The sequence below is a fragment of the Leptonychotes weddellii genome, chromosome 1, assembly GCF_054177405.1.
Source record: "Leptonychotes weddellii isolate Sample4059 chromosome 1, ASM5417740v2, whole genome shotgun sequence".
Classification (NCBI taxonomy): domain Eukaryota; kingdom Metazoa; phylum Chordata; class Mammalia; order Carnivora; family Phocidae; genus Leptonychotes; species Leptonychotes weddellii.
The window spans coordinates 20,435,041-20,460,659 of NC_138369.1; the positions used below are offsets into that span (position 1 = coordinate 20,435,041).

The 25,619-nt window shown below is 37.8% G+C and overlaps 1 protein-coding gene across 1 annotated transcript in view; it reads right to left on the reverse strand.

Moving 5' to 3' along the window:
- Nucleotides 1-25,619, reverse strand: part of ERC2 (ELKS/RAB6-interacting/CAST family member 2) — a 338,677-nt gene that overhangs the window by 59,136 nt on the left and 253,922 nt on the right. The window contains exon 7 of the mRNA XM_081805747.1: nt 21,616-21,783. Coding sequence (XP_081661873.1) covers nt 21,616-21,783 — 168 coding nt within the window. The remainder of the gene's footprint in view (nt 1-21,615; nt 21,784-25,619) is intronic.

A 25,619-nucleotide genomic window follows, 5' to 3' on the forward strand; every position in this document is an offset into this window, starting at 1 on the left:
AGCAGCAATATCCACAATAGCCAAACCATGGAAAGAGCCAAGATGTCCATCAACAGATGAATGGATAAAGAAGATGTGGTATATATATACAATGGAATATTATGCAGCCATCAAAGGGAATGAAATCTTACCATTTGCAGTGACGTGGATGGAACTGGAGAGTATTATGCAAAGCGAAATAAGTCAATCAGAGAAAGTCATGTATCATATGACCTCACTGATATGAGGAATTCTTAATCTCAGGAAACAAACTGAGGGTTGCTGGAGTGGGGGGTGGGGTGGGAGGGATGGGGTGGCTGGGTGATAGACACTGGGGAGGGTATGTGCTATGGTGAGCTCTGTGAATTGTGTAAGACTGATGAATCACAGACCTTTACCTCTGAAACAAATAATACATTATATGTTTAAAAAAAAAAAAAAAGAAGAAGATAGCAGGAAGGGAAGAATGAATGGGAGCAAATCGGAGGGGGAGACGAACCATGAAAGACTATGGATTCTGAGAAACAAACTGAGGGTTCTAGAGGGGAGGGGAGGGGGGATGGGTTATCCTGGTGATGGGTATTAAAGAGGGCACATACTGCATGGAGCACTGGGTGTTATACGCAAACAATGAATCATGGAACACTACATCAGAAACTAATGACGTAATGTATGGTGATTAACATAACATAATAATAAAAAAAATTTTTTTTAATTAAAAAAAAGAAGAAGATAGCAGGAAGGGAAAAATGAAGGGGGGGGAAATCAGAGGGGGAGACGAACCATGAGAGACTATGGACTCTGAGAAACAAACTGAGGTTTCCAAAGGGGAGGGAGGCTGGGGGGATGGATTAGCTTGGTGTGGGTATTAAAGAGGGCACGTACTGAATGGAGCACTGGGTGCTTTATGCAAACAATGAATCATGGAATACTACATCAAAAACTAATGATGTAACGTATGGTGATTAACATAACATAATAAAAATATATATATATAGTTATGATATAAGAACAACTAGAACATTCACTATCTTTCCGCAAGTACATGTCTTTCTGTAAAACAAAACTATTCCTTCAAAGAAATCATGGCTTCCGGGGTGTCTGGGTGGCTCAGTCCGTTAAGCATTTGACTCTTGATTTTGGCTCAGGTCGTGGTCTCAGAGTCCTGAGATCAAGCCTTGCAACAGGCTCCACACTGGGCATGGAGCCTGCTTAAGATTCTCTCTCTTTCTCCCTCTGTCCCTCCCTCCCCACTGTGGGCTCTTGCTCACTCTATCTCTCACTGTCTCTGAAAAAAAAGGAAGGAAGGAAGGAAGGAAGGAAGGAAGGAAGGAAGGAAGGAAGGGAAAGAAAGAAAGAAAGAAAAAGAAAGAAAAGAAAGAAAGGAAGGAAGGAAGAAAAGGAAGGAAGGAAGGAAGGAAGAAAAGAAAGAAAGAAAGAAAGAAAGAAAGAAAGAAAAGAAAGAAAGAAAGAAAGAAAGAAAGAAAGAAAGAAAGAAAGAAAGAAAGAAAAAGAAAGAAAGAAAGAAAAAAAAAGAAATCCTGGCTTCCACGAATCTATCTATAGAAACCATACAAATTATGACTGCCCTAAAGACTTAAGTTACTTCATGTTTTTAGATTAATTTTCAAAAACATGAATGCTTCAACTTTTAAAGATCAAACATCCAGGCATGCAATGCAGTTAAATATTTTCCTTCTTAAGAAATAGTTATTACTTCTTAAGGCTGAACTTTGAAGATACTATTTATCCTTTGCATGTTTAATTAAAACTTTTAAATTTAATTCAGATATTCTCATTAAACTTGTCCCTTTAGAAGATTATTTTAGCAAAGTTAATACTTTCTTTTACTAGGTGTTAATATAAACAGGGTAGTTTACTTCGAGCTTTCCTTGAGGAGACTGCAACATTAGAGTCTCACCCTGTCATCCCACCCCCGTCCTAATTACTCCCCACAGCAACAGAACATGAAGTAAATTGCTGCCACATGTGCCTGACTTGCAACCCACACAAGCTCCATCGATTCTGCCTGCAACTGAGCACAACCCAGGGCCAAGATGCACTGCACAGCCACCTAATGGCAAAGAACTTCACCCAGACTACTTTGGTTTTGCCCAAATGGTGGAAGGTCACATAGTATCACAGCCCACCACTTAAAAATGAGTCTGTAATAGCAGAAACATTGGAAACAATCTAATTGATCACCTATAAGGGAATGATTGACTAAAGCATGGTCAGCGGAGTAATGGGAAGCCATGGACAGTGAGGTAGGTCTGTGCACTGACATAGAAGAAACTCTAAGAAACAGTAAATGAAAAAAACAGTGATTGTTTTCCATATCCAATATGATCTCATTTATGTTTGGAAAATTCCACAATAACTATATCTATCTATCTATCTATCTATCTATCTATCTATCTATCTATCTACATGTTAAGTATGTAACTACTTAGAAAAGTATTTGGAAGGATATACCCCTAAATTATAAGGGTGGTTACCCCTGGGGAGGGGACACACTTCAGTGTGTCCAGAAAGATAGAAGAGGAATTTATGTTTTCATTATTTATTCTACATTTTTAAATTGACAATTCAAATGTATTTTTGCATTACTTTATAACTTAGAAATAAATAAAAATCCATTTGTAATAAGAAATATGTGGGGCACCTGGATGGCTCAGTCAGTTAAGCATCCGACTCTTGATTTGGCTCACGTCATGATCTTGGGGTCATGACTATATCCCCACATGGGGCTCTGGGCTGAGCTCCGAATCTGCTTGAGACTCTCTGCCTATCCCTCTCCCTCTGCCCTCCTCCTGCTCTCTCTCTCTAATAAATAAATAGGGGTGCCTGTGTGACATAGTTGGTTGGGGGACTAACTCTTGGTTTTGGCTCAGGTTGTGATCTCAGGGTCATGGAACCAAGCCCGGCGATGGACTCCACACTCAGCATGGAGTCTGCTTGGGTTTCTCTCTCCCTCTTGCCTCTGCACTATTCCCCCTGCCGCTGTGCTCACTTTCTCTCTCTCTCTCAAATAAATAAATAAATAAATAAAATCTTTTTTAAAAAAGAAATATGTGTCTTCCAACATAAATAAAGAGGTGCAGTTGTATTATTTTGGCTCATCAGGTTGGATGAGTAGACAACTCTGGGCTTTTCCAGGTAAAAAAGCCATGGGGAGCAAAAGGAGGGCCAGAAAATGGTGAGCAACAGTACAGCTAGGTCTTGGGGGGAATGGAAATTCCTTTCTTGATATCCAAGGAGATGTGGTGGCTCAGGAGTGATGCCAAAACACCCACTGCTCCTGTAATTCAATCTCTTTGCCACTGCTTCTTCTACTGTTACCAATACCCTCCTTTTCTCTCCACCTCATGGCTTCTGATTGCTCTTAGGTTCTGCTGCCTCACGGCTTCTGCTAAGTTCCTTCTCTTTAGCCCTCTCTCAACATCTCTGCCACTCTATGGGCTTTGTGTCTTTATATCTTGGGTTCAAACACCCCAAGAGAGCACAAAGCATATTTAGTGAACTCATCTACCATTCCATATACCTCTCCCACCCCATTTAATCCTTGGAACAGCTCTCTGGGATTCAAAGAGACAAGTGACTTGCCCATCCAGTTAGTCCAACCTCAAATCTCAGAATTTGTCCTTAATTCCTTCACTCTTTATCTCTGCATCCATATCCAATTCCTCCACATCCTGACAACTATCCCTCCAAAATGGATGGCAAAACCATCCTCTTTTCTCCACCTCCACACCGTCACTGGACCCAGTCTACCATCACTCCTTACCAGGATGTCTATAGTGGCCTCCCAGGCCATTCCCACACAGAAGCCAGAATGGTCTTTTAGGAATGAAAATCAGACCACCTACCACCTTGTTTAAATCCTGCCAGTGGTGGGGCGCCTGGGTGGCTCAGTTGTTAAGCGTCTGCCTTCGGCTCAGGTCATGATCCTGGGGTCCTGGGATCGAGTCCCACATCGGGCTCCCTGCTCAGCAGGAAGCCTGCCTCTCCCTCTCCCACTCCCCCTGCTTGTGTTCCTGCTCTAGCTATCTCTCTCTTTGTCAAATAAATAAATAAAATCTTTAATAAATCAATCAATCAATCAATCAATCAATCCTGCCAGTGGCTTCCCATTGCACTATGAACCCAATCTTATTTCCTTGCTGTGGCCAACAAGACCTTCCTTGGCTTGGCGTCTGCCATCTATCCAAGTTCACCTTCTCCTACTCTCCTCTCATGCATTCTACTTGGGCCTCACTGGTTTCTCTTTGTTCTATGTACACAAAGCTCACTCCTGACTGAGGGCCTGGACACTTGTACCTCCCTCCATCTGGGATCACTCTCTGATCTAGCATACTTACTGTTAAAGGTCCTTTTCATATACGTTTCTTTTCTCTACCACCATTGCCCAAATTTACACTTGAATGTACGCTCCATCGTAGCAGGGATTTTTGCCTATTATGTTCTCTGCTGTCTCTAGTACACAGAGTAATGTCAGCTTCATGGAAGACATCAATGAATATCTGTTGAATGAATGAATGAGCAAATTTTCAGTTGACACCGAGCTACAAAGACACGGACTTGGAACTCTAAAGCAGTCTTGTTTCTGACCCCAAAACTGATGAGCTCAACCCCTATGCTATACAGCTGATCTACCCATCCCATCCCTATTTCTCTCTCCTACACACACACACCAGTCACAAAGAATTACTCACTGTTCCTTGTACATACAGGCCACACTTTTATCCTCTGCACTATTTCTTCTGCTTCAAATACCCCATCACCCCTTTTCCATCACAGTAAACACTGCTCCTCCTTCAGGGTCCATCTGAAAGTCCCCTCCTCATTAACACCTGCCCTGACTCCCTCCCCCACAGACATGTTAATTCCTGGTATTTCATAGTTCTCTGTTTCTGCCTTTACTATTGAACATATTCCATGATATTATTTTTGGTTCTGAGTCTCTACACAGGGAGACCCTAAGGACAAGGCAATGTCCTTAATCTAACCTACTCTGAGGTTTCTCAGTCAATATGTATTACACATAATTATTAAAATCCACTCTACATACACATAAAAGTTTTATGAAATAAAAAAGGCTATCAGAAGTACCAGGTAGTACCAACCTCATAAGACTAATATGAGGATGATTTGACATCACAAATGGGCTTGACATCTGGTAAATGTTTAATAAATATGATATCCTACTATTGTTTTGGTTAATAATACATAAGACTTCTTGTTGGCAAAATGTGTCAAACTGCATTAGTAACTTTATTCTACTGATTTTACCAATTGCAAGCACCTAAGGGAAAAGCAGTTTAATTATGTTTATCATCAGTATAAAGCATTAAGTGGCCAATAAAAATAAGGACTATGTGCTTTAGAAATGTTGCTAACTTGAATTATAAATTTCCGGTTAGGAAATAGTGCAATGCCCAGGATAAGACTTTGTGTAATAATTTCTCTCTAAAAGAGTGGCATTATAGCCAAGTACTATAAAAATGAAAATAAATGCAAAGCTACATTCACTTTCTCATAGTGGTCACTCAACACAGTATCTTCCCAGACTGGGAAACTTTCCCAAACCTTGTCAAGATTCTTTGATAAAACTCACATCTACAGTAGAGAGAATTGAACAAAACTAGATTTTGCAGAAGCAGGAAAACATACAAGTTAGGATGGCTCCATCCTCAAGAAACTCACGGTCAAGTCAAAGAGCAATTCTGGAAACTCAATGCAAGTACTATGCTAAGAGAGAGCAGAGAAAGTGATCAAGGTCACATAATCCAGGAATCATGAACAGCAACAGATTTCTGCCAGGACCTAAAGATATGTGGAGAAAGAAGATGAGAAATTTGTCCAAAAGCAAAGGGGGAGTGGAAAGGAAATGAGCTTGCCAGAACTTATCTATACAAGTTCTAAAACTGAACAAAAGAAATATTTTCAAATTGCCCGTGTCTTAATTCTCTCTCAAATCTTACATAAAGGAGCATTCTTTTCTTTTTTTATGTTCTCAAATTCACTCTACAATACATTGAGATATCTTGATAACAATCTTAGCTCTATGGTATTGTACTCAACATGTGGTATCACTTTGAAACTCACTTTCTAGAGAAAGACTAGAGAAAGCTGGTTTAGTTCTTCTGGACTGGGATTTAGATAAACTCAATTTACAAAACACACACCCGCACACTCTAACAATTCACTCCATAGTAAATGTGCTTCTCCTTTTGTAGTATTTAAGAGGTTTCAAAACCAGGACAAAGAAAGAATAAAATTAACAAGGTTTTACCACCTTTATTTCATTGTTTATATACTTTTTCTTTCTAAAATATGTAAGATAAATATTTAGGATTCCTTGAACTAGACTTATGTTTTTACTAATAAGAAAACACCGAGATTGTAAGATGAATAGGAGAATCCAAGCAGGCAAAATAAAGTCTTCTAAACTTCTAGGCTGAGTGTGAAATAGAAATTAGATCCTCTGATGACTGATACCCACTAATGTGGGTAAAAGAAATGATGTCAAGCGCAAATCATGTGGCCATGGTCTGTGCCTGGCAACCCAAACCATTTCCAGGGAAGTTCTCGAGGATGAACCCTGCCTAAATGGAGTGAGTCATTAGCAGGTCCCTGACATCAGCCAGCTGCAATCTTATAGGAACTGGCTAGATTGAAAAAAGAGTCCAAAGCTTCAACATAAAAAAGCTCAACTGATTCAGCTTCCCTATCAGATTTCCCAATGCTTTTTTCTAGGTCTTTTACATCCAAATTACCTTCTCATATAAACAAAGATTTAGAAAAACTAGAAAAAGTTAAAATAAGACTTTTTCTTTCTACAAAGTGTACTTTCATTGATTCAGTAAAAGGTCTGAAATCATCTTCAGGGTCACCATCAAGTTTAGAATAATTTAGAAGAAAAAGCATCTGTATACATAAGGACATAATGTGCCAGGGTGGGTAGGTAGGTAGGAGACATCTTGGGGCATACCATGTCACTGGGAATGAAATTCAAAGAGCCTATGCAGGCCACTACTCATTTATTTTTTATTTTGTTTTCAATGTTTTCTTACATAAATTTCAAACATATACAAAAACACAAAAAATATCACAATGAATCCCCATGACCCATTTCTCACTTTACATGTATCCACTCATGGCTACTACTCCCATTTCTTCTATGAACCCCAACCGCACACCCTTCCCAGCCCCCTAATTATTTAAAATCAAATACCAGATATTGTATCATTTCATCTGTAAATGCCTTAGTAAGTACTTTTTTTTTTTTTAAAGATTTTACTTATTTATTTGACAGAGAGAGAGAGAGCACAAGCACAAGAAGGGGGAGCAGCAAGCAGAGGGAGAGGGAGAAGCAGGCTTCCCCCTGAGCAAGGAGCCCTATGCAGGGCTCAATCCCAGGACCCTGAGATCAAGACCTGAGCCAAAGGCAGACCTTTAACAGGCTGAGCCACCCAGGAGTCCCTTTAGTATGTATTTTTAAAAGATAAGAATTCTATATTAAATTTTTAAAATTCCACCATCATGCTTAGAAAAATTTACCAGTGATTCTTTACTATCATCAGTTTAACCTACAAATTCCCCCAGTGGCTCACAATTTTACCGTGTTGCTTATTTGAATCAAGATCCAAACAAGGTTCATACGTTATGATTGGTTGATATGTCTCTTAAGTTTTTTTTGATATACAGTTTCCCTCTCTACCTCTTTCTCTTTTTCCTTGAAAACCTTTGTTGTTGTTTTAAAACAAAAACAGTCATCTGTCCTACCAAGGTTTCCCATGATGGGGAAATTGCCCACTGTAGCCCTTGGAGCTGTTTGCCAAGTTCCTCTCCATCCTTTTTCCAGTAAAATTCAGGTTTGATTTTTTTCTGACAAGACTTTAATTACAATAGAGTGTACTTCCGGGCGCCTGGGTGGCTCAGATGGTTAAGCGTCTGCCTTTGGCTCAGGTCATGATCTCAGGGTCCTGGGATCGAGTCCCACATCAGGCTCCCTGCTCGGCAGGAAGCTGCTTCTCGCTCTCCCACTCCCCCTGCTTGTGTCCCTGCTCTCGCTGTCTCTCTCTCTGTCAAATAAATAAATAAAATCTTTAAAAAAAAAAAAAAACAATAGAGTGTACTTCCATCTGGAGGCATGTACTATTTGATGTGACATCCATTAAAACTCAATCCCCAGAGGTGCCTGGGTGGCTCAGTCATTAAGCATCTGCCTTCCGCTCAGGTCATGATCCCAGGGTCCTGGGATCGAGCCCCACATCCAGCTCCTTGCTCCACGGGAAGCCTGTTTCTCCCTCTCCCACTCCCCCTGCTTGTGTTCCCTCTCTCTCTGTGTTTCTCTCTGTCAAATAAATAAATAAAATCTTCTAAAAAAACAAAACAAAACAAAAATCAAAACAAAAAAACTCAATCCCCAGGATCCACCAATTAAATCATAAGAGGATGCAAAATGGTGATTAGTCTAGCATTCTTCATTTATTTCCTGGAATACTTCTATATAGAGAAACTTCTCTTTGTTAACTCTTTGACTTACTCTGAGGTACAATTTATAAAAAAGTTATAATAAATGCTCATTTCTTTTCCTTTATTTACCAGTTTCAGAAATAATATATTGGTTCCCTAGAATCTACAAAAGAGCTTTTTTTTTTAAAGAGTTATCATTCTGACCTCATGGATTTAAGCATATTTTATGTGTTATTGATGTTCAAATTCTTTGTCCAGCGGGTAAACCTTTTTTATTCGTTCCTTAGTCTTTCTGACATGGCCTGTCTTTGATAGCTTCCCCACTTTCTGGCATGACAAGATGTTCTAGGCATCATTCCCTGCCCCAGACATAGACTTTTCCATTTCTACAAAGGCTTTTCATGGAAAGCAGTAAATCTGACGGTAGGAATGTTCATTGCTACCAGATTGGTCCTTGTTTCTAGGGCTTTACAGAGTCATCGCTAGAATATAAATATAAAACATTTATCTATATAAGTCTATATGTTGTTAAAAAGGAAACACAACCTAAGACGACAATCATATCTTTTCTTAACTTCATCAGTCTTGCACTGTATTTCTTTTCTCCTAAGCTCTCAGTGACACAAACAGAAACACTCATTTGTTTTATCTCAGTTTTCACACACACCTGCCTTAGAATAATAATACCCACATTACCATCAATAATATAATTACTGAAAAAGGTTTAAGATTCTTTGCATATTGTTTTTTGTCCTGGACTGTATACCATGAGAGATGTACACTCAAAATACTGTGTTTTAAAGCCACTTGGAATAATCCTCTCTCTGTGGTCATACTGCTACTCAAACACATAGATAGGTTTGTTTGTTTCATTTTCCTTTTAACTTTTTAGGGATTACCTTTTTAGATTCAATTTTGCTTTGTAATTATGTATTTACGTGGCTCCAAAGTCAAATCTATAAAACAAAATATATTCAAAGAAGTCTGGGTTCTCTCCCTGTCCACTCATTCTACTGTGAAACAAATAATATTATATATATTTGCATTCCCTTAATCTCTTAGGTAAACAGTAGCATACCCTCTGCACTTTTTACCACCTTCTTTTTTTTTTTTATTTAACAATATATTCTAGCGGTCACTCCATAAAAGTATATAGAGATATTCTTCATCTCTTACACAGCTACAAGTAATCCATTTTGTGGATCACAGTGATTTATTCAATCAATCCCCTCCTGGTAGTCATCTTGGTGGTTCCCAGTCTTTTACAAATAGTGTTGCAATGAACAGTCTCTGATATTTTGTATTTCTGCCAGTGTACCTTTGGGACCTAGAGATTCTGGGAAGAACTGGGACTGCAGTCAAAGGTAAAACGTGTATAATTTGCTAGATGTTGCCAAATTCTCCTCTGAAAAGGGATATATTGATTTGCATTTTTACCAGCACTGTTATTAGAGAGCTAGTTACTCCCACGGTACTACCAATAAATAGAGAACATTTCAAGTCTTTGGATTTTTGCCATTCTAATAAGTGAAAATTATTTTTCAATGTAGATTTAATATGCACTTCTCTCATCCTGTGTCAGGTTGAGCATCATAAATTAAGCACCATTTACATTTATTTTTCTGTGTACTACCTATCAGGCCCATTATTCTATAGGGTTGTTGGTTCTTCAGTTCGCTATTTTTAAAAAACCTTATTTATTAAGGATACGAACGCTTTATTTGTAGCACAGCTTGCATGTATGTAGCCCAAGTTGTTATCTGTCTTTTACCCTGCCTGATAATTTTTGCCAAGCAAAAATTCTTTACCTTGTGTCATCAAATTTATCAATCTTACACATTATGCTGCCAGATATTGACTCATAGTTAGGAAAGTTTTCCCCATACCTAAGTTATAGAGGAGTTAATCAGTGTTTTCTCCTGCTACTAATATCAAAGCATCACCTGAGACTGGATACTTTCATTGCTAGTGTGATGTATTATCTCATCTAATTTTCTCACTATACCTCCAATGATATAGGAGAGCAACAATGGATCCAACAAACATTTTTGGAGTTCCTATATTATGCTAGGCACTGCTCTCAGAGCTTATATACCCCAGTAAAAAAAAGCAAAAGGTCCTTTCCTATAAGAAGCTTATACTGCGATGAAGTTTTCCTTCTATATAAATATTAGGTTAATAAAGGAATAAAATAAATACTTAAGCGCAGCACAGTAACGAAAACCCCAGCTAGGCCATAATGTTCCTGAGGAATAAGATAATATTTTTGTGTCCTACACAATCTATATCAAGAGACTTTATCCAACAATGTGACCCTTGAAAATTGAAGGATTTGTAAATGAAAAAAAGCTCTAAGCATTAAAATAATTTCTCCTTTTGGTTAGGTACTTTCACAGACTTACTCAGAGGCCCTATTGTATGCCCACGGTCTTTATGGGTTCTGTCAAGCAACCAACAATTCACTAAGTTGAATCTTTCATGAATCAACCCTAGTGAATGCTCAAGGACAAAAGGAACTACAAATAATCTTAAAATTTTTTCAATAATCACATTATGGGTGATAATGTTGGCAACACTTATCTCTTATTTACTTCTGTATTCCTGGCACCTAGCACTATGCCTAAAATACAGTAGCTACTTTGTAAATAACCTACTGGAGATCCAACAAAGAAGGTTACCAAAATGATACTGTACACCTAAATTTCATATCTTAGTGCTCTGTCTCTTTCTCTTTTACACACACACACACACATACATGCATGCACAGCAAGGTGCAAATGATTAAATTTTTCCCAAATTAAATCTTAAAAATTCATGTACATTTTTCCACAAATGCACACTTTGATTTTGGATGGGAGTAAGGTTGAAGAGTTGACAAATCCTAAGCTCTAGATCTCTGGCAGTCCCGAGCTATTCTCCAAGTCACGCCTTTCCCCTCTTCCTGTACTGCCCTCAGAAGAGCTGTCAAAGGTGGTCATCACTATGGAGAGAGCGAACACCCAGATTTGCTGGCACTAGGCTAAGGAGTCACACTCAGTAAATGAGGAGTTAGATCTTCTCTTTTCCTTCACATTTGGCGAGGTCTTAATGACAGAACTTAGGATCTGTCCAGTTTCAAATTAACAACTGCCAAGTAGTATTTTATCATCATTCTGTTATAATCATAAGGATTTAAGAAATCACTACATTTGAAAATAAGAAAACAAAATACAAAATAATTGCAAGAAAATAAATTTCATACATTTCAAGACAGAAATGCTTGCAATAAAAACAAACTTCTACGGTTAAAGTGATCCTCAACTACACAACTTTTTACCTCAAGTTGTATTCTCTTTCTCTCCTTTTTTTTTAAATAAAACAAGAGAGGGAAAGTATATGTCTGTATGGAATAAATCTCTGTATTTAATTTTAAAAAGAATAAAGTTCATATGAAAATGGATAAAAGATTCTTGCAGAAGCCCTGAAATTTAACTTCACTCTTTACATTTTGGTTTGATATGTAAATATACACATAAAGAAACCCAACCACAGTAAATGTTAGCCTTTTCCAGAGGAATAGAGGCAAGTGTTACAAATGTGGGTCCAGTGTCAGGAGAACATAATCATAATGTAAACTGGTTATTTCTAAATGGTGCCCCCAAAAGGAAAAAAAATGAATGGAAGTACTTAATAAATTCTGTTTTCCATAAAATTCATACCAAAAAAAGAGACAAAGAATGTGAGCTTGGAGGTCAGTGAGAGTTTTGTTGAATTTCCCTCCTCCTAAATTCTGTCATCTCCTTTTTAAAGTGGCAAGTCAGCTTCCCACAGACATGACAGAAATACATTCTTTTTTTCCTCCAAACCATTCACCAGTAAGCAACACTTACCAGAGGACATGTACTTTCCCACAGACGATTGGTTAATTGGATACTGTCACTTCCAGTTGCAGTTTAATATAGTATAGACAATGCCTTTTTCAAACAAAAACATAACCAAACAAAAGTATTAGTGATCTATTTCTTTTGTTTCAAAGAATATAAAGGGCTCTGACTCCATATCTCTACATTCCAAAATAACAGATGCAGATTATGAAGGGATCTAATGTAGAAATTAAAATGACTCCGTTATCTCAATTACATGTTTAGCCACACAGGTCCAATAACATCCCAATGAACTCAAAAAGAAGAGCCAAATTCTTTTGTTTCACTAGAAAAATAAGTTGCTCAAAATAAGTTGACAATGGGCTAAGGATTGGAAAGTTTTTGATTAAAAAGGAATTTTTGTTGGAACACTTATAATAAGATTTGAGCTGCAGTAACAATATAAAATTGAAAGCAGAATTACACACAAAATGAGTATTGTAAAATATCATTATTTTAGTACAATGCAAAATAAGGTGTTTGTGGTTTTACTCTATAAATTCTGTGTTGTCTGCTCATATGTACCCCTTCTTGGCCGTCCTCTGAATAGCCATTCTGATTTCAGAGCCTTCTGCATCAACATTCATTTGTGGTAAGGGGAACCCACACAGTCAACATCTCCTAGGCTCTACGTTTCCCTCCATGTTATTGGCTTTTCAGGACTGATTCATGCCCATGCATCACATTGGTGTTCAGTGACAAGGCAGACAGTGAATTTTCCTAATCCATTTAGCGTGCTGACAAAGCCATGTTCACAATTTATAGAATTTCCTTTCAGACATCTACCTATTTCACAGTTCATTAAGATTCAAACTGAACACCTGTGTTTATAAAGTCAAAAGCAATTTTATACTAACAAGGTGTTAAATAAGGCATTCTCTGAAAGCCTGAACAACAGTAACAACAGAAGTACTAGGTTCTTGACCTATGGAATGAAATAATGTCTGTAGCTACCTGCATCATCCTTTAATAGGCCAGAAATTGCTATGGAACTGCGGCCAACAACCTTAACACATTTGAATTCCTCCACCACAGGTCTTTTATGTTTTACCTTAAGAAAGCAAGAGTATGAGGCTGCCTTGCACATTTCACCCGGATATCTAAAATCTGCAAAACAGCTAAAAATCTTAGGAAGTAAAATGTGGCCCCTTTAAACAATGTCTTCACTAGCTAGATACAAGGACATTTTCAGCATTCTGGGGCCCGCAAAGCCTGACCCTAGCTCATTTTTATATAACCCCAAAGTTTTCACATCATTAAGAAAGAGAGAATCAAAACAAAGCCCACAGACATTAGGGGAGGGAAAAGTGTGTAGTTTGGCACTGCCATCATAAATACCCTCAAAATGAAAAGGGAAAAAAATAAAATGCACGTAACAGAGGTGGTGACCCTGTAACGACTGTGGTTCCCAACAGCTTTTTTTCTACTGGTAATAAACCATTTTGCAGACCTCCCAATTGTGGCCACCATGATAGTTACAGCTTTGCAAGTTTATGTCTTTTTCTTGCAGTTAAGAGTGTTATCAATAAAAATTTCAAATGATGCCTTTCCCAGTCAAATAAAAACATTTTAAAATGTGAAGCCAACAACAGGATTAGAATGGAAAAATACAAGTGACACCAGGATTTTCTTTTGTATATTTTTTTCACCAAATCCCTTAATTTATTAATTTTAAACACATTCCTTGCAAGTCTTGAAAGTGAAACAATGCACCCTAACACAGCACTGGGGTAATCTGACAGTCCTAAAAACTGGTTTTGTCATATGCTACTGACTTTTTAGAAGAAACACTTCACTTTTAAATGCCATGATGATGATGTTCATTAAACAAAAGTCTATCTCAAAAAGGTCATTTCAAATATCCTTTGAAGCCTGGACAGAAGTGATTAAAAAGGACTTCACTGCTTGCCAGTCAACCACAGCAGGAGGCAGAAGGAAAACTGAAATTACTGTTAAAAGGAAAGGAGCACTGGGTGTTGGGCATTAAGAAGGGCACTTGATGGAATGAGCGCTCGCTGTTACATGCAACTGAGGAATCACTAAATTCTACCTCTGAAACTAATATTATACTATATGTTAATTAAATAGAATTTAAATTTTAAAAAAGTAAAGGAGCACTGATTGTAAATCCCACCTTATATGTTGTGGCAAATACCATTTCTACCCACTGAAAAAAAAAAAAAAAACACTCCTTTGCTCAAAACGTGTGAGTTCAGAAGAAAGAGTGGTCCCTTAAGTATCTGGAATAGTTTGCAAAGCCCTGTATGAATGCATCTAGTCCCAAGGTCCCTGGAGGTCACAAAGCATTCCCAACTCCTTGTCACAGTGACCTGTATACCCAAGAGTCTGGGCCTCGTCAAGAAATGAGGCAGAAGGCCCACCTCAGTGCAGAAAACCAAGAAACAAAGAGTCATAAACTGTGTTCTTTTCTCCATGTAACAATATTTTCATTGTCAAAAGCTTGGTTTTATGATCCACCTTGAAAATTGACAGCCCAAGTCTGCTTTCTGGTTGTGTTATCACACTGAAACATCCATGACTCACTGACCAAAAATGCCACCATGGGCCCAGAAAACACCTCCTCCTACTCCACCAGCAGCACCTTGCTGAGGAAACAATCTCCCTGAAGAAATGATCATCACCCCTTCTGTTAAAATGCACTTAATTTTTTACCTTGCAAATGTATAACATGTGTATATCATAGACAATTTAAAGATATCTGAGTTTCCAACACAAAGAGAAAATACAGTAAGGTACTGCTGTCCATTCTTTTGCTTTTTTTTTTAAGAAAGTATGCATGCATGCGTAAGTATAGGTATGTACATATAATCATAAACATCTTTAAAGAAATAAAAAGTATTATATAATAAATTCTTCTTAATATACCAGGATTCTAGACTTCATGAAAAAATTGTTCCCTCCCAAGAGTTTGGGCAATATCCTTCATTATTATGGTCAATATGTAGCAGTTATTATAGCCATAGTGATACTAGGAGGATTTAAGTCACAGAAGTATTCATTCTTTTTTTTTTTTTTAAGATTTTATTTATTTGAGAAAGAGAGAATGAGAGACAGAGAGCACAAGAGGGAAGAGGGTCAGAGGGAGAAGCAGACTCCCCACTGAGCAGGGAGCCCGATGTGGGACTCGATCCCGGGACTCCAGGATCATGACCTGAGCCGAAGGCAGTCGCTTCACCAACTGAGCCACCCAGGCACCCAGAAGTATTCATTCGTAACTCTTCATAGCCAATACAGGGTTTTACCTAGTAAGCACTGAACAGCAGTGAACTCACCTGTTAAGACAGGATTATAAAACTTGCCAAAAACTTTGCCATCAGATTAAATGAGACAATGTATGTCAGCTCCTTGACACAAAAAAAACACTCAGTCCATGGGAGCCCTTATGGAAAGCACTAGATTTCTGGTTAAGAGCTCAGGTTTTGCAATCCAAGGCCCTGTGACTCACCATTGTATGACCTTAAACAAGTTCTGAGACTCTACCTCCTCATCTTGAAAATGGGGTTAATAATACCAGCTTCATGGGCACCTGGGTGGCTCAGTTGGTTAAGCGACTGCCTTCAGCTCAGGTCATGATCCTGGAATCCCAGGATCGAGTCCCGCATCGGGCTCCCTGCTCAGCAGGGAGTCTGCTTCTCCCTCTGACCCTCCCCCCTCTCATATGCTCTCTCTCATTCTCTCTCTCAAATAAATAAAATCTTTAAAAAATAATAATAATAATACCAGCTTCACAAGTTGTGAGTCAAGTTTAAGATAAAGTATCACATGGGAAACACTTAGCTATATCTCCTGAAACTCAATATAGCAGCCACAAGACACTCAGTAGACATTTGGGCAAGATAATTAAATTAAGAAGTCCAAGACCAAGAGCTCATGAGATTATGGGTCCCACCTTGTTCAGAACCTTGCACATGATAGATGCTCAATAAAATATTATCAAATGACACCTCATTCATTTAGACAAGTTGAGGGAAGAATCTGTCTGAAGTACAGCAGATTGAAGCATTTCTAAGTAGATGCAGTAACTCGTAAAATAATCCAGCGTGAGTGTCTGTAACCCCATAAATACCATTCCCTTCCTCAAGGAAAGCCAAGTTGCTTGAGTGTGGATTCAAAAAGGACCACCTTTATTCAAAACATAAAATCTTAACATTATCAGAGTAATCACCTTAGCAACATTAGCCTTCAATTATATGAGATATAAACGGACATTTCATACAGCTTGCATGCTTTATCTTCAAAGGAACTAAATATGTATTTCTTTTTATCTTCTTTCCTTCCTTTACTTATCTGCTTTTAAACAATAGAAGGAAGATGAAGTCCAATTAAGATTTTATGTGGAATTATTGTCAACCAGTGATAATGAAATCACTGAGCATTCATGGTAGTATAAATCAGTTAGTTCTCTATCATATATCCATATACCCAATGAAGTGTTGGCTAGATAAAGGCAGCCATCATATCCAGCAATAGTAGTCATTCAAAAATTATGTGTTGAATGAAAAAATGCACGAAACCTACAGGGCAGAGATCTTCAATGTGAAATTCTTGGAAATGCTTCAGAGCATCTGTAAACTGCCTAAAATTATATACATGATTGCAAGTGAATATAAATGTATGTGTGCCAAGGTAAATTTTTCTAATGAATGAGCCTATAGATTGCATGAAGTTCTCTTCTATACTGATTACATTCTAAAAACAAAAACAAGGGACGCTTCAGTAGCTGAGTCAGTTAAAGGTCCAACTCCTGATTTTGGGTCAGGTCATGATCTCAGGGTCATGAGATAAAGCCCCACATCAGCTCCACACTCAGTGGGGAGTCTGCTTCAGATTCTTTCCCTCTGCTCCTCCCGCCCTCCCCACTCTCTCACTCTCTCTATCTCAAATAAATAAATCTTTAAAAAATAAAAACAAAAATGTTATGGACCTTTGCTATGGAGCTGTGACTAACCTAACCTACATATGTTGCCCCTTGCCATTATGAACACAAACCCCTACATATTTGTTAATAGGTTCTCAAGTGTTTATTTTTAAACAAGTAGAACTCTTCCCAGATCTATTTGGAACAGAAATGAGTATAAAAGCAAGCATTATATGCCACTGTCATATAACACATCTTCCAGAAAACATGCAAAAGAGTTGCCATGCCGGGCAGTTTGGAAATCACGCTGGGCTGGGGAAAAGTGGACCTGCCAGAAAACCGAAGGAAGTCTCTTAATATGGGGACAGAACAAAATAGATGGCACTTCCATATTTTCTTCATTTCTCTGTATCATTCTAAGACATAAAAAACTAACCCAATTAAAATATAAAAGTCTTGGCTTGGTAAATGCAGACACACAAGTTCAAAGGAGACCCACAGAGGCATAACGCACAGAATGCATGGTAAGAAAAGAAGTGAGGTAGAGGATTCCCCAAACATCCCTGATATACAATAGTAATAATAATAACAACAGCAATGATGATAGCACAATTTACAACTAGAACCCCTTCCTGGAGTCAAAGCACTTTTCACATAGATGCATCAGTCTGGCAAAGTGACTGACATTTCATAGATCAAGACATGGAGGCTCAGACAGGTTTAAGTCTTATTCATACTGCAGTTATGAAATGGGAAGGCAAAGGCATGTCCATACATCTCCCATTTCTAAATGCTATGTTCTTCATACATTTTACTTCAGATCATAGAATAATAGCTAGGCCTTTCTTCTTCCTAATTTCTGGATATGTTGGTAATTATTCATTGAAATCCAGAAAAATCAAGATGCTAAAAAAGCCAATTCATGATTATCTCTATTGCCACGGAATTAATGTGTTGGTGGATGGGGTAAGTTCGTACGTAGAAAACATCAAGGAGGGCGCTTGGGTGGCTCAGTTGGTTAAGCGACTGCCTTCGGCTCAGGTCATGATCCTGGAGTCCCGGGATCGAGTCCCACATCAGGCTCCCTGCTCAGCGGGGAGTCTGCTTCTCCCTCTGACCCTCCCCCCCTCATGCTCTCTCTCTCTCATTCTCTCTCTCAAATAAATAAATAAAATCTTTAAAAAAAAAAAAAAAAGAAAAGAAAACATCAAGGAAGTAGAAAAATAAGAAACTTGGCCTTGGGGTCCTTTGAAGCTATTTTAAAAAGTAAAATGTTATGTTAAGAGCTATGTGGTGTATCTCTGTATATGTGTAATTATTATTCCATTGATTTATTGCACACATGTCAAAAAGCGTCTGGGCATTTGTACAAGTTAAAACAAACCAATCCAGGAGCCAAGCCACATAGCCACAAACCCAGACAACTTGCCTCCCACCCCTCGTCCCACCCTTCATCCTACTACCTCCTAAACGCAAATCTCCTGGTAGCAAAAGCATTCCTTGCACAGATGAACCTTTAAGCCAGTGGCATCTGTCCTTTATACCATATTCTAAGAGTAGCCAAAACCCAGTTGACGGTACAGATTTTCCAGATAAACCAGCATGCTCTTCCCATTCTAGGGACAGCCCTCCAGTTTTGGCAAGAGCTTTCAGGAATGACTCAGGAATCTAACTGGAAGGAACTATCACTTATAACCTCCTCCAGAATGAGCACCGTATCTTTCATATCAGTGTAAACTCAGGTCTTTCACTGTAGGGGATGACAAAACATAACGTATCTCATTCACTGACTCATCCACTAACCCATCACATGTTAGGTAGGGAGACTCTTATTTCTGTCTGTTTCTCGAAGTGGGAAAATCACTTTAATGTTCTTTACTGCTGCCAAAAATCCTTTGCTTATGATCCAACAATGAGAGCTAATTTCAACCTCAATTGCTTCCCCTAAGAGATGGACATCATTAGGTAACATTCTCCATTTCCATTTACAAAGATTTTAAAAGAAGAAAAAAAGGCAAAAGAAATTGCCTTGGATGTTTCCAGCTGATAAAATCATTAATCTCCCACTCCCAACTTCAAAGCAGGAAACTAGAAAATCATCTCACTTTCTCTGCACACACAGAATAATTTTTTCTACTTCAAAGCACCATCTCTTTATTGGGTCATTTTAATTATTGAACATGGGACAGAAGCTATCCACATAATGCTACCACTGTCTTTTTCATGAAAAATGTATAGGTCTGATTTGGACTACATTAATTTGAGAAGAGTAAAATACAGGGGAGAGTATAAGGAAAGGGAAAGAGGCCAGGGGATACAGCACTCATCAGCATAAGGTAATGAGAGGAAGGTAATAAGCTTTTTTGAGCTGACTTTTCTTTCTTGCTTGCTAGAAAGGAACCATCAAGAAGCCCAATTCCCAGTTCAAGCAATACCACAGCAGATTGCCTTGCCTCTCAAATTTCCTTCTACCTAATACACAGCAACAGAATTACACTAACTTTATTAGTAATGCAGGTATTATTGCCAACCCAAGACAACTGTGTGTTGTGAATAACCACTGTGAAAATAAACTTAAACCTTGTTCTACAACAGGGGTCAGCAAACTATCTGGCCCTGTTCAGAGTACGACTGCTAGAGAGAGGACATTTCAATTCCCACTCAACCCTCTTCCCACAAAAATCACAATGCCATGGCTTGGCAAACTTTCTCTGTAAAGGGCCAGAGAGCAAATATTTTCAGCTTTAAGGGCCAGATGGTCTCTATCGCTATTAAATTCTGCTGCTGCCCAAAAGCAGCCAAAGACAATACATAGATGACAGGGTGTGGCTGTGTTCTAATAAAACTTTATTTATAAAGACAGGCAGTAAGCAGGATTTGTCCCGTAAGCCATAGTTTTTAATCCCTATTTAGACAAGTACTAGACAGCAGAAATGTTCTATAGCTTGCTTTCTCACACACTAGTCACTAGCCACATGTGACTATTAAATACTTGAAATGTGGCTAGTGTGACTAAGAAACTACACTTTAAATTTTACTGAATTTTAGTTAAATTTGATTGGCCATACGTGGCTAGTGGCTACAGTATCAGCACTGTTCTACATACTATTCACTGCAGCCTCTTCAAAAAGAGATACAAGCTGTCATCCAATTTACGGCATAGTTCAAATTTTTGCTGTGCAAAATAAAATATTCATGCTTCCAAATTCACAATGAAACTATACAGAACTGAACATGATATTTCTCAAATGTGAGATATCTACATCGAGGCCAAAGTGATCATTTTGGTTTGCAGTGATCTAATAACTGCCTATGAGCCAGTGTCAAGTGCATAGAGGCTGAGTCACATTCATGCCAAGACCCACCCAATCTGGAAGTTGTTTCCTTTCACCTCTGGACACTCTGCTGCACCTTGACTGAGGGCATAGGCCTACTCAATGGCCCCATTAACTCCAAGGCAAATCTAAACCTCCCCACAGACCCAAAAACATATACAAAGACATGGCTTAAAGAGCACAAGAGAAAACATGTAACTCAACTAGACTGCTTTCTCCTACGGTAACCCACATAACATACTACCTCAACACAAAAAATCAGGGAGAGTCACCACATTCTTTGCTATTGTCCACATGCAATAATTTATTTTCTGGCAACTGTTTTACTTACATCACTAGTTTGTGTTTTGCCTTTCTTGGCACACTCAAAGATACAATCCAATGACGAAAAGCAAGGAAATAGGATAGTAACATGTATTTGGTTTTCTTTTAAGTATGAATAAGAAGAAATAAACCAACATTTCTTTTAAGAAACTCATACAATATCAACTTTCTTCAATGGGTAAAAGAATCTTGAAAATTGAGGATACTCTTCAGGTAGTAAGAAAGCCCTGGAATCACAGAGAGGGACTTATACAGATACACAGCAAGTAAGGTAGATGACATTCCGACTTTTTTATGATTTTTGATAATACCATTCTAGATCCAACCATTTATTTATGGTTCCCAAATCTAAAAAACTCTGAAAATGAAAAAAAAAAAATTCTAGTGTGCAACAAACTCTTTTGGTGGCACAACCTGACATGAACTAATAGGATGCTACTTATACAGTCTTTATTTATCCTACTTTAGTGTGAGGAATTTTTTTTCTGCACAAATAGTCATATATTTGTTACAGGGTATTGCTGTACCCACACTGGGAGTGTTATGCAATCTGTGATATGGGTCTTACCTTTCCAAGGTCCCTGGAATATCTGATATCCAAAACACATCTGGCCCCAAGGGTTTGGATAAGGGATTTTCTAAAGAAAGCTGTCCAGGTAGGATATTTTCTATCGACTCAACGTCTGCTGCCTGGAATCGTGAAACAGTGCCTTACCTCGGTCTGAAGGATGGCAGCCCTCTGTTCTTTGGCAGTAAGCGACTCTTTAAGCACTTCAATGTGTTGCTTGCAATCTGAATTTTGATTGCTAAGGGTTTCAAGCTTTGTTTGTAAGGCAAGAAGTTCTGACTCCTTCTTTGAAAGCTCCTGCTTCAGTTGATCAATCTGTGAAACAACAACATTGCAAGAAATTAGAAGCCACACTTTCTACTCTTTACGTTTGAGAACTGCTGATTTCTTTTAATTTTCAATACCCCATGATCATTAATCCAACAAGGCAAGCCATGAGTTTGCTTAAAAAGATGGCCTTGGAAGTTCTTATGGGTCTGGGAAGGCTCTATAAAGGGGGCCAAGAGTATAGAAAACAGGTAAGGTCAGCAAACTGACCTTCCACCCCACTGAGAACCAAAGTTCACAATGGAATGAAGGCTTCCTAGCCAGACCTACTCCTCATCCGTGAAACAACACAGACTATTCACCATGATCCTAAGAAAGGTCAACAGGTTGCTAATAAAGGTAATTAATCCAAGACATACCCTGGTCCTTCTCTGCTACTCCACGGTGGAAATGATCATTCAAGGCAATCATTTGACGAAAAAAGAATCCTTACCCCCACCCAAAAAAAGTAAGCATTAATGGTTTTTTGTTTATATTACATACTGAGAAGACACAAAAAACATAAAGTTACGTAGAGTATAAGGAAAAATAATATAAGAAACATCCATCATTCGAGTCGCCAAAAAAGATCATTAGAATTATCTATGTCCCAATCATTTCTATCTCCTCTCCCCCTTCGGAAATAATTACCACCCTAAATCGTGTGTTTGTCATTTCCTTGCTTATTTTTACATTTATTTTTTGCATTTCAACTTTATTTGTTCTGTGTATTTTTTTTAGTACTTTGCTTTTTTCTACTCAATCTTATGTCCTGAAGATTAAATCGTGTTATTGTACATCCAATTTATTCATTTTCACTGAAGTACAGAATTCCATTGTAAGACTCCACCACGATTCACCTGCCCATTCTGCTATTAATAGACATTTTGGTTTGTTTCCAGGTTTTTTGCTAGAACAAAAAGTGCTATTCCGGACATTCCTATATTTATCACCCGGCACACACAGCAAAAATGATCTAGGAGTTAAATTGCTGGACTACATAGTATGCACATCTTTAACTTTACTAGGTGACACCATCTATGACTGTCTTCTATTTCATTTCTAATATTCTAATATTCTTACCAGTGCTGCTATACTCATTTCCAGGGTCACAAGCAGTGTGTAAGTATGCCAATCACTCCGCATCTTTGCCAATCTCTCATGTCACCAGACTTCCACATTTTTACCAGCCTGATAGTTGTGACAGATGACCTCCAAAGATGCCTGCCACCAAGTTTTTCCTACTTGTACACACACGCTGTACTCACAACTAGAGGTGGAGTCTGTTTACCCTCCTCTTGAACCTGGGCTAAACTGTGACTAGCTTCAACTAGTAGATGCAGCCAAAGTGTCAGTTCTGGCCCTTGTGTGTAGGAGGACAGGCACATTTAGCCTCCTCCAGCTGGAAGCCGGCCACCATGTTAGAAGTCCAACCACCTTCTGACCATCATACTGTGAAGAAGCCCGTATCAGCCACATGGACAGGCCATGCAGAAAGACAGAGGCCTAAAAGAAACTGTGGCTCCTTCATCTTGTTCCTGGGCTTAAAGGGAAGAATTTCAATGTTTCATCATTAAGTTGGATGTTTGCTTTAGCTTTTTATAGGAACTCTTAAGTTTCAGAAAGTTCCCTTTTATTACAACTTTGCCAAGAGTTGTTTTTTTTTAATCATTAAGGAATGTTTAATATTAATAAACATTTTTTCTGCTTCTCATGATTTATCACACTTTTCACCTTTAATATGTTATTGTAATGAATTACATTGATGGATTTTTAAAATGCTCAGCTCTCCTTAACAACTATGAAAAACCCCACTTAGTCATGATGTATTATATTTTTTATATGTTACTGGATTCAGCTTACTAATATTTTGTCAGGATCTTTCATCTATGTTTATGGATAAGACTGGTTTGTAATTTTCCCATTTGATGCTGTCCTTGTCAGGTTTTATTACCAATTTTGCCTTCTAAACGGAGTGCTCACTCTTTTAATGTGTTCCGAAATGGTTTGTGTAAAACTGAAATTTTCTTCCCATTAACATTCATTAGAAATCACCAGTAAAACCATCTACAGCTGGTATTTTCTTTCTCCAAAGACTGTTACTTACCTCATCTATCTAATGGTTATAGGAATAGTCGTGTTTATAATTATTTCAGTCAATTTTGGTAAGTTTTTTTCTCCTAAGAATTTTTCATTTTATCTAAATATTCACCTTTACTGAGCAGGAAATTTTCATAAAACCCATTTATCTTTCAATACCTATGGCATCTATGACTGTCTTCTATTTCATTTCTAATATTCTTTAATTTTATTCTCTTTTCCTTGATGAGGCTCAGCAGAGGCATGTCATGTTCAATAATCTCTTCAAAGAGCCAATTTTGGCTATGTTGATCATCTAACATTCTTATTTTCTTTCTTTTTTAAAGATTTTATTTATTTACCTGAGCGAGAGAGCGTGAGAGAGAGAGATCACAAGCAGGGGGGAGGAGCAAAGGGAGCCTGATGTGGGGCTCGATCCCAGGACCCTGGGATCACGACCTGAGCTGAAGGCAGATGCTTAACAGACTGAGCCATCCAGGCATCCCAAACATTCTTATTTTCTATTTCATTAATTTGTGCTCTTATTTTTAAAATTATCTCCTTCCTACTACTTTCTTTGGGTTTATTCTATTTTCTTTTCCTAACTTTGTAACTTGGATACTTATCTCACTAATTTTCACTCTTTTTTCTTTCCATATGTCTTAAGACTATAAATGTCCCTGTCAGTATCATTTTAGATTGATGCCACTAGTTTGATATGTAGTATTGACATTATTGTTCCATCGTAAACATTTTCTGATTTCCATTATTATCTATTCTTCAACTCACAAATAATTTAGAAGTATGCTTCTTACTCTACAAATACATGGATGTTTCCTAGCTATCTTTGTGTTTTTTCTTGCTTGTTTGCTTTGTGAATAGAGAATAAGGTCTGTTTGATACTAATTATTTGAAATTGGTATCTTGCTTTATGACAGAGTATGTGATCAGCTATCATAAATGTACTTTGTGTACTGTGTGCTAGAAAAGAATTTGTATCCAAAAATTATTGAGTGCAATAGTCTATATTTATTGGCTTGAAAATGGTTTCCTTGCCATAAAGTCTACGACAGCTTTCTCACAGTTAATATTTGGCTGGTGTGTCTTCTTTCACTTTCAATGTATCATTAACTTTATGTTGTAGATGTCTCTTGTAAATAGCATATACCTAGATTCTTTTATCCTGTCTGATAAAATTAGATGGAGCATTTATTATCATTGCAGATATATGTGATTCTATTTCAACCACCTTACTTGTGCTTTCTAAATACACTGCCATTTCTATTTCTTCTCTTTTCCTTCTTGCCTTTTGAATGGCTTTTTTTCCTATTCTATTTTTTTGCCTCTACTCATTTAAAAGTTATACCTTTATTTATATTTATTTTATGTTTATTTCATTTATTTCTAATCTTTAGGTTACTACCTAGAAAATATAGCATGCTTACATTTTTAATTTACCTAAGTCTAAAGTCAATCTATGCTTACATTCTTTCTGAATAATAGAAGGATCTTGAGACACTTCAAGTTCAGCCACTATCCCCTTGACATACACATTATTGTCATGTATTTCATTTCTTCCCTGTTTTGTTTTTAACTCATCATTACTTTTTTTTTTTTGCTAGCTATTTTTATTTATTTATTTATTTTTTTTATTCTTATGTTAATCCCCATACATTACATCATTAGTTTTAGATGAAGTGTTCCATGATTCATTGTTTGTGCAGAACACCCAGTGCTCCATGCAGAATGTGCCCTCCTCAATACCC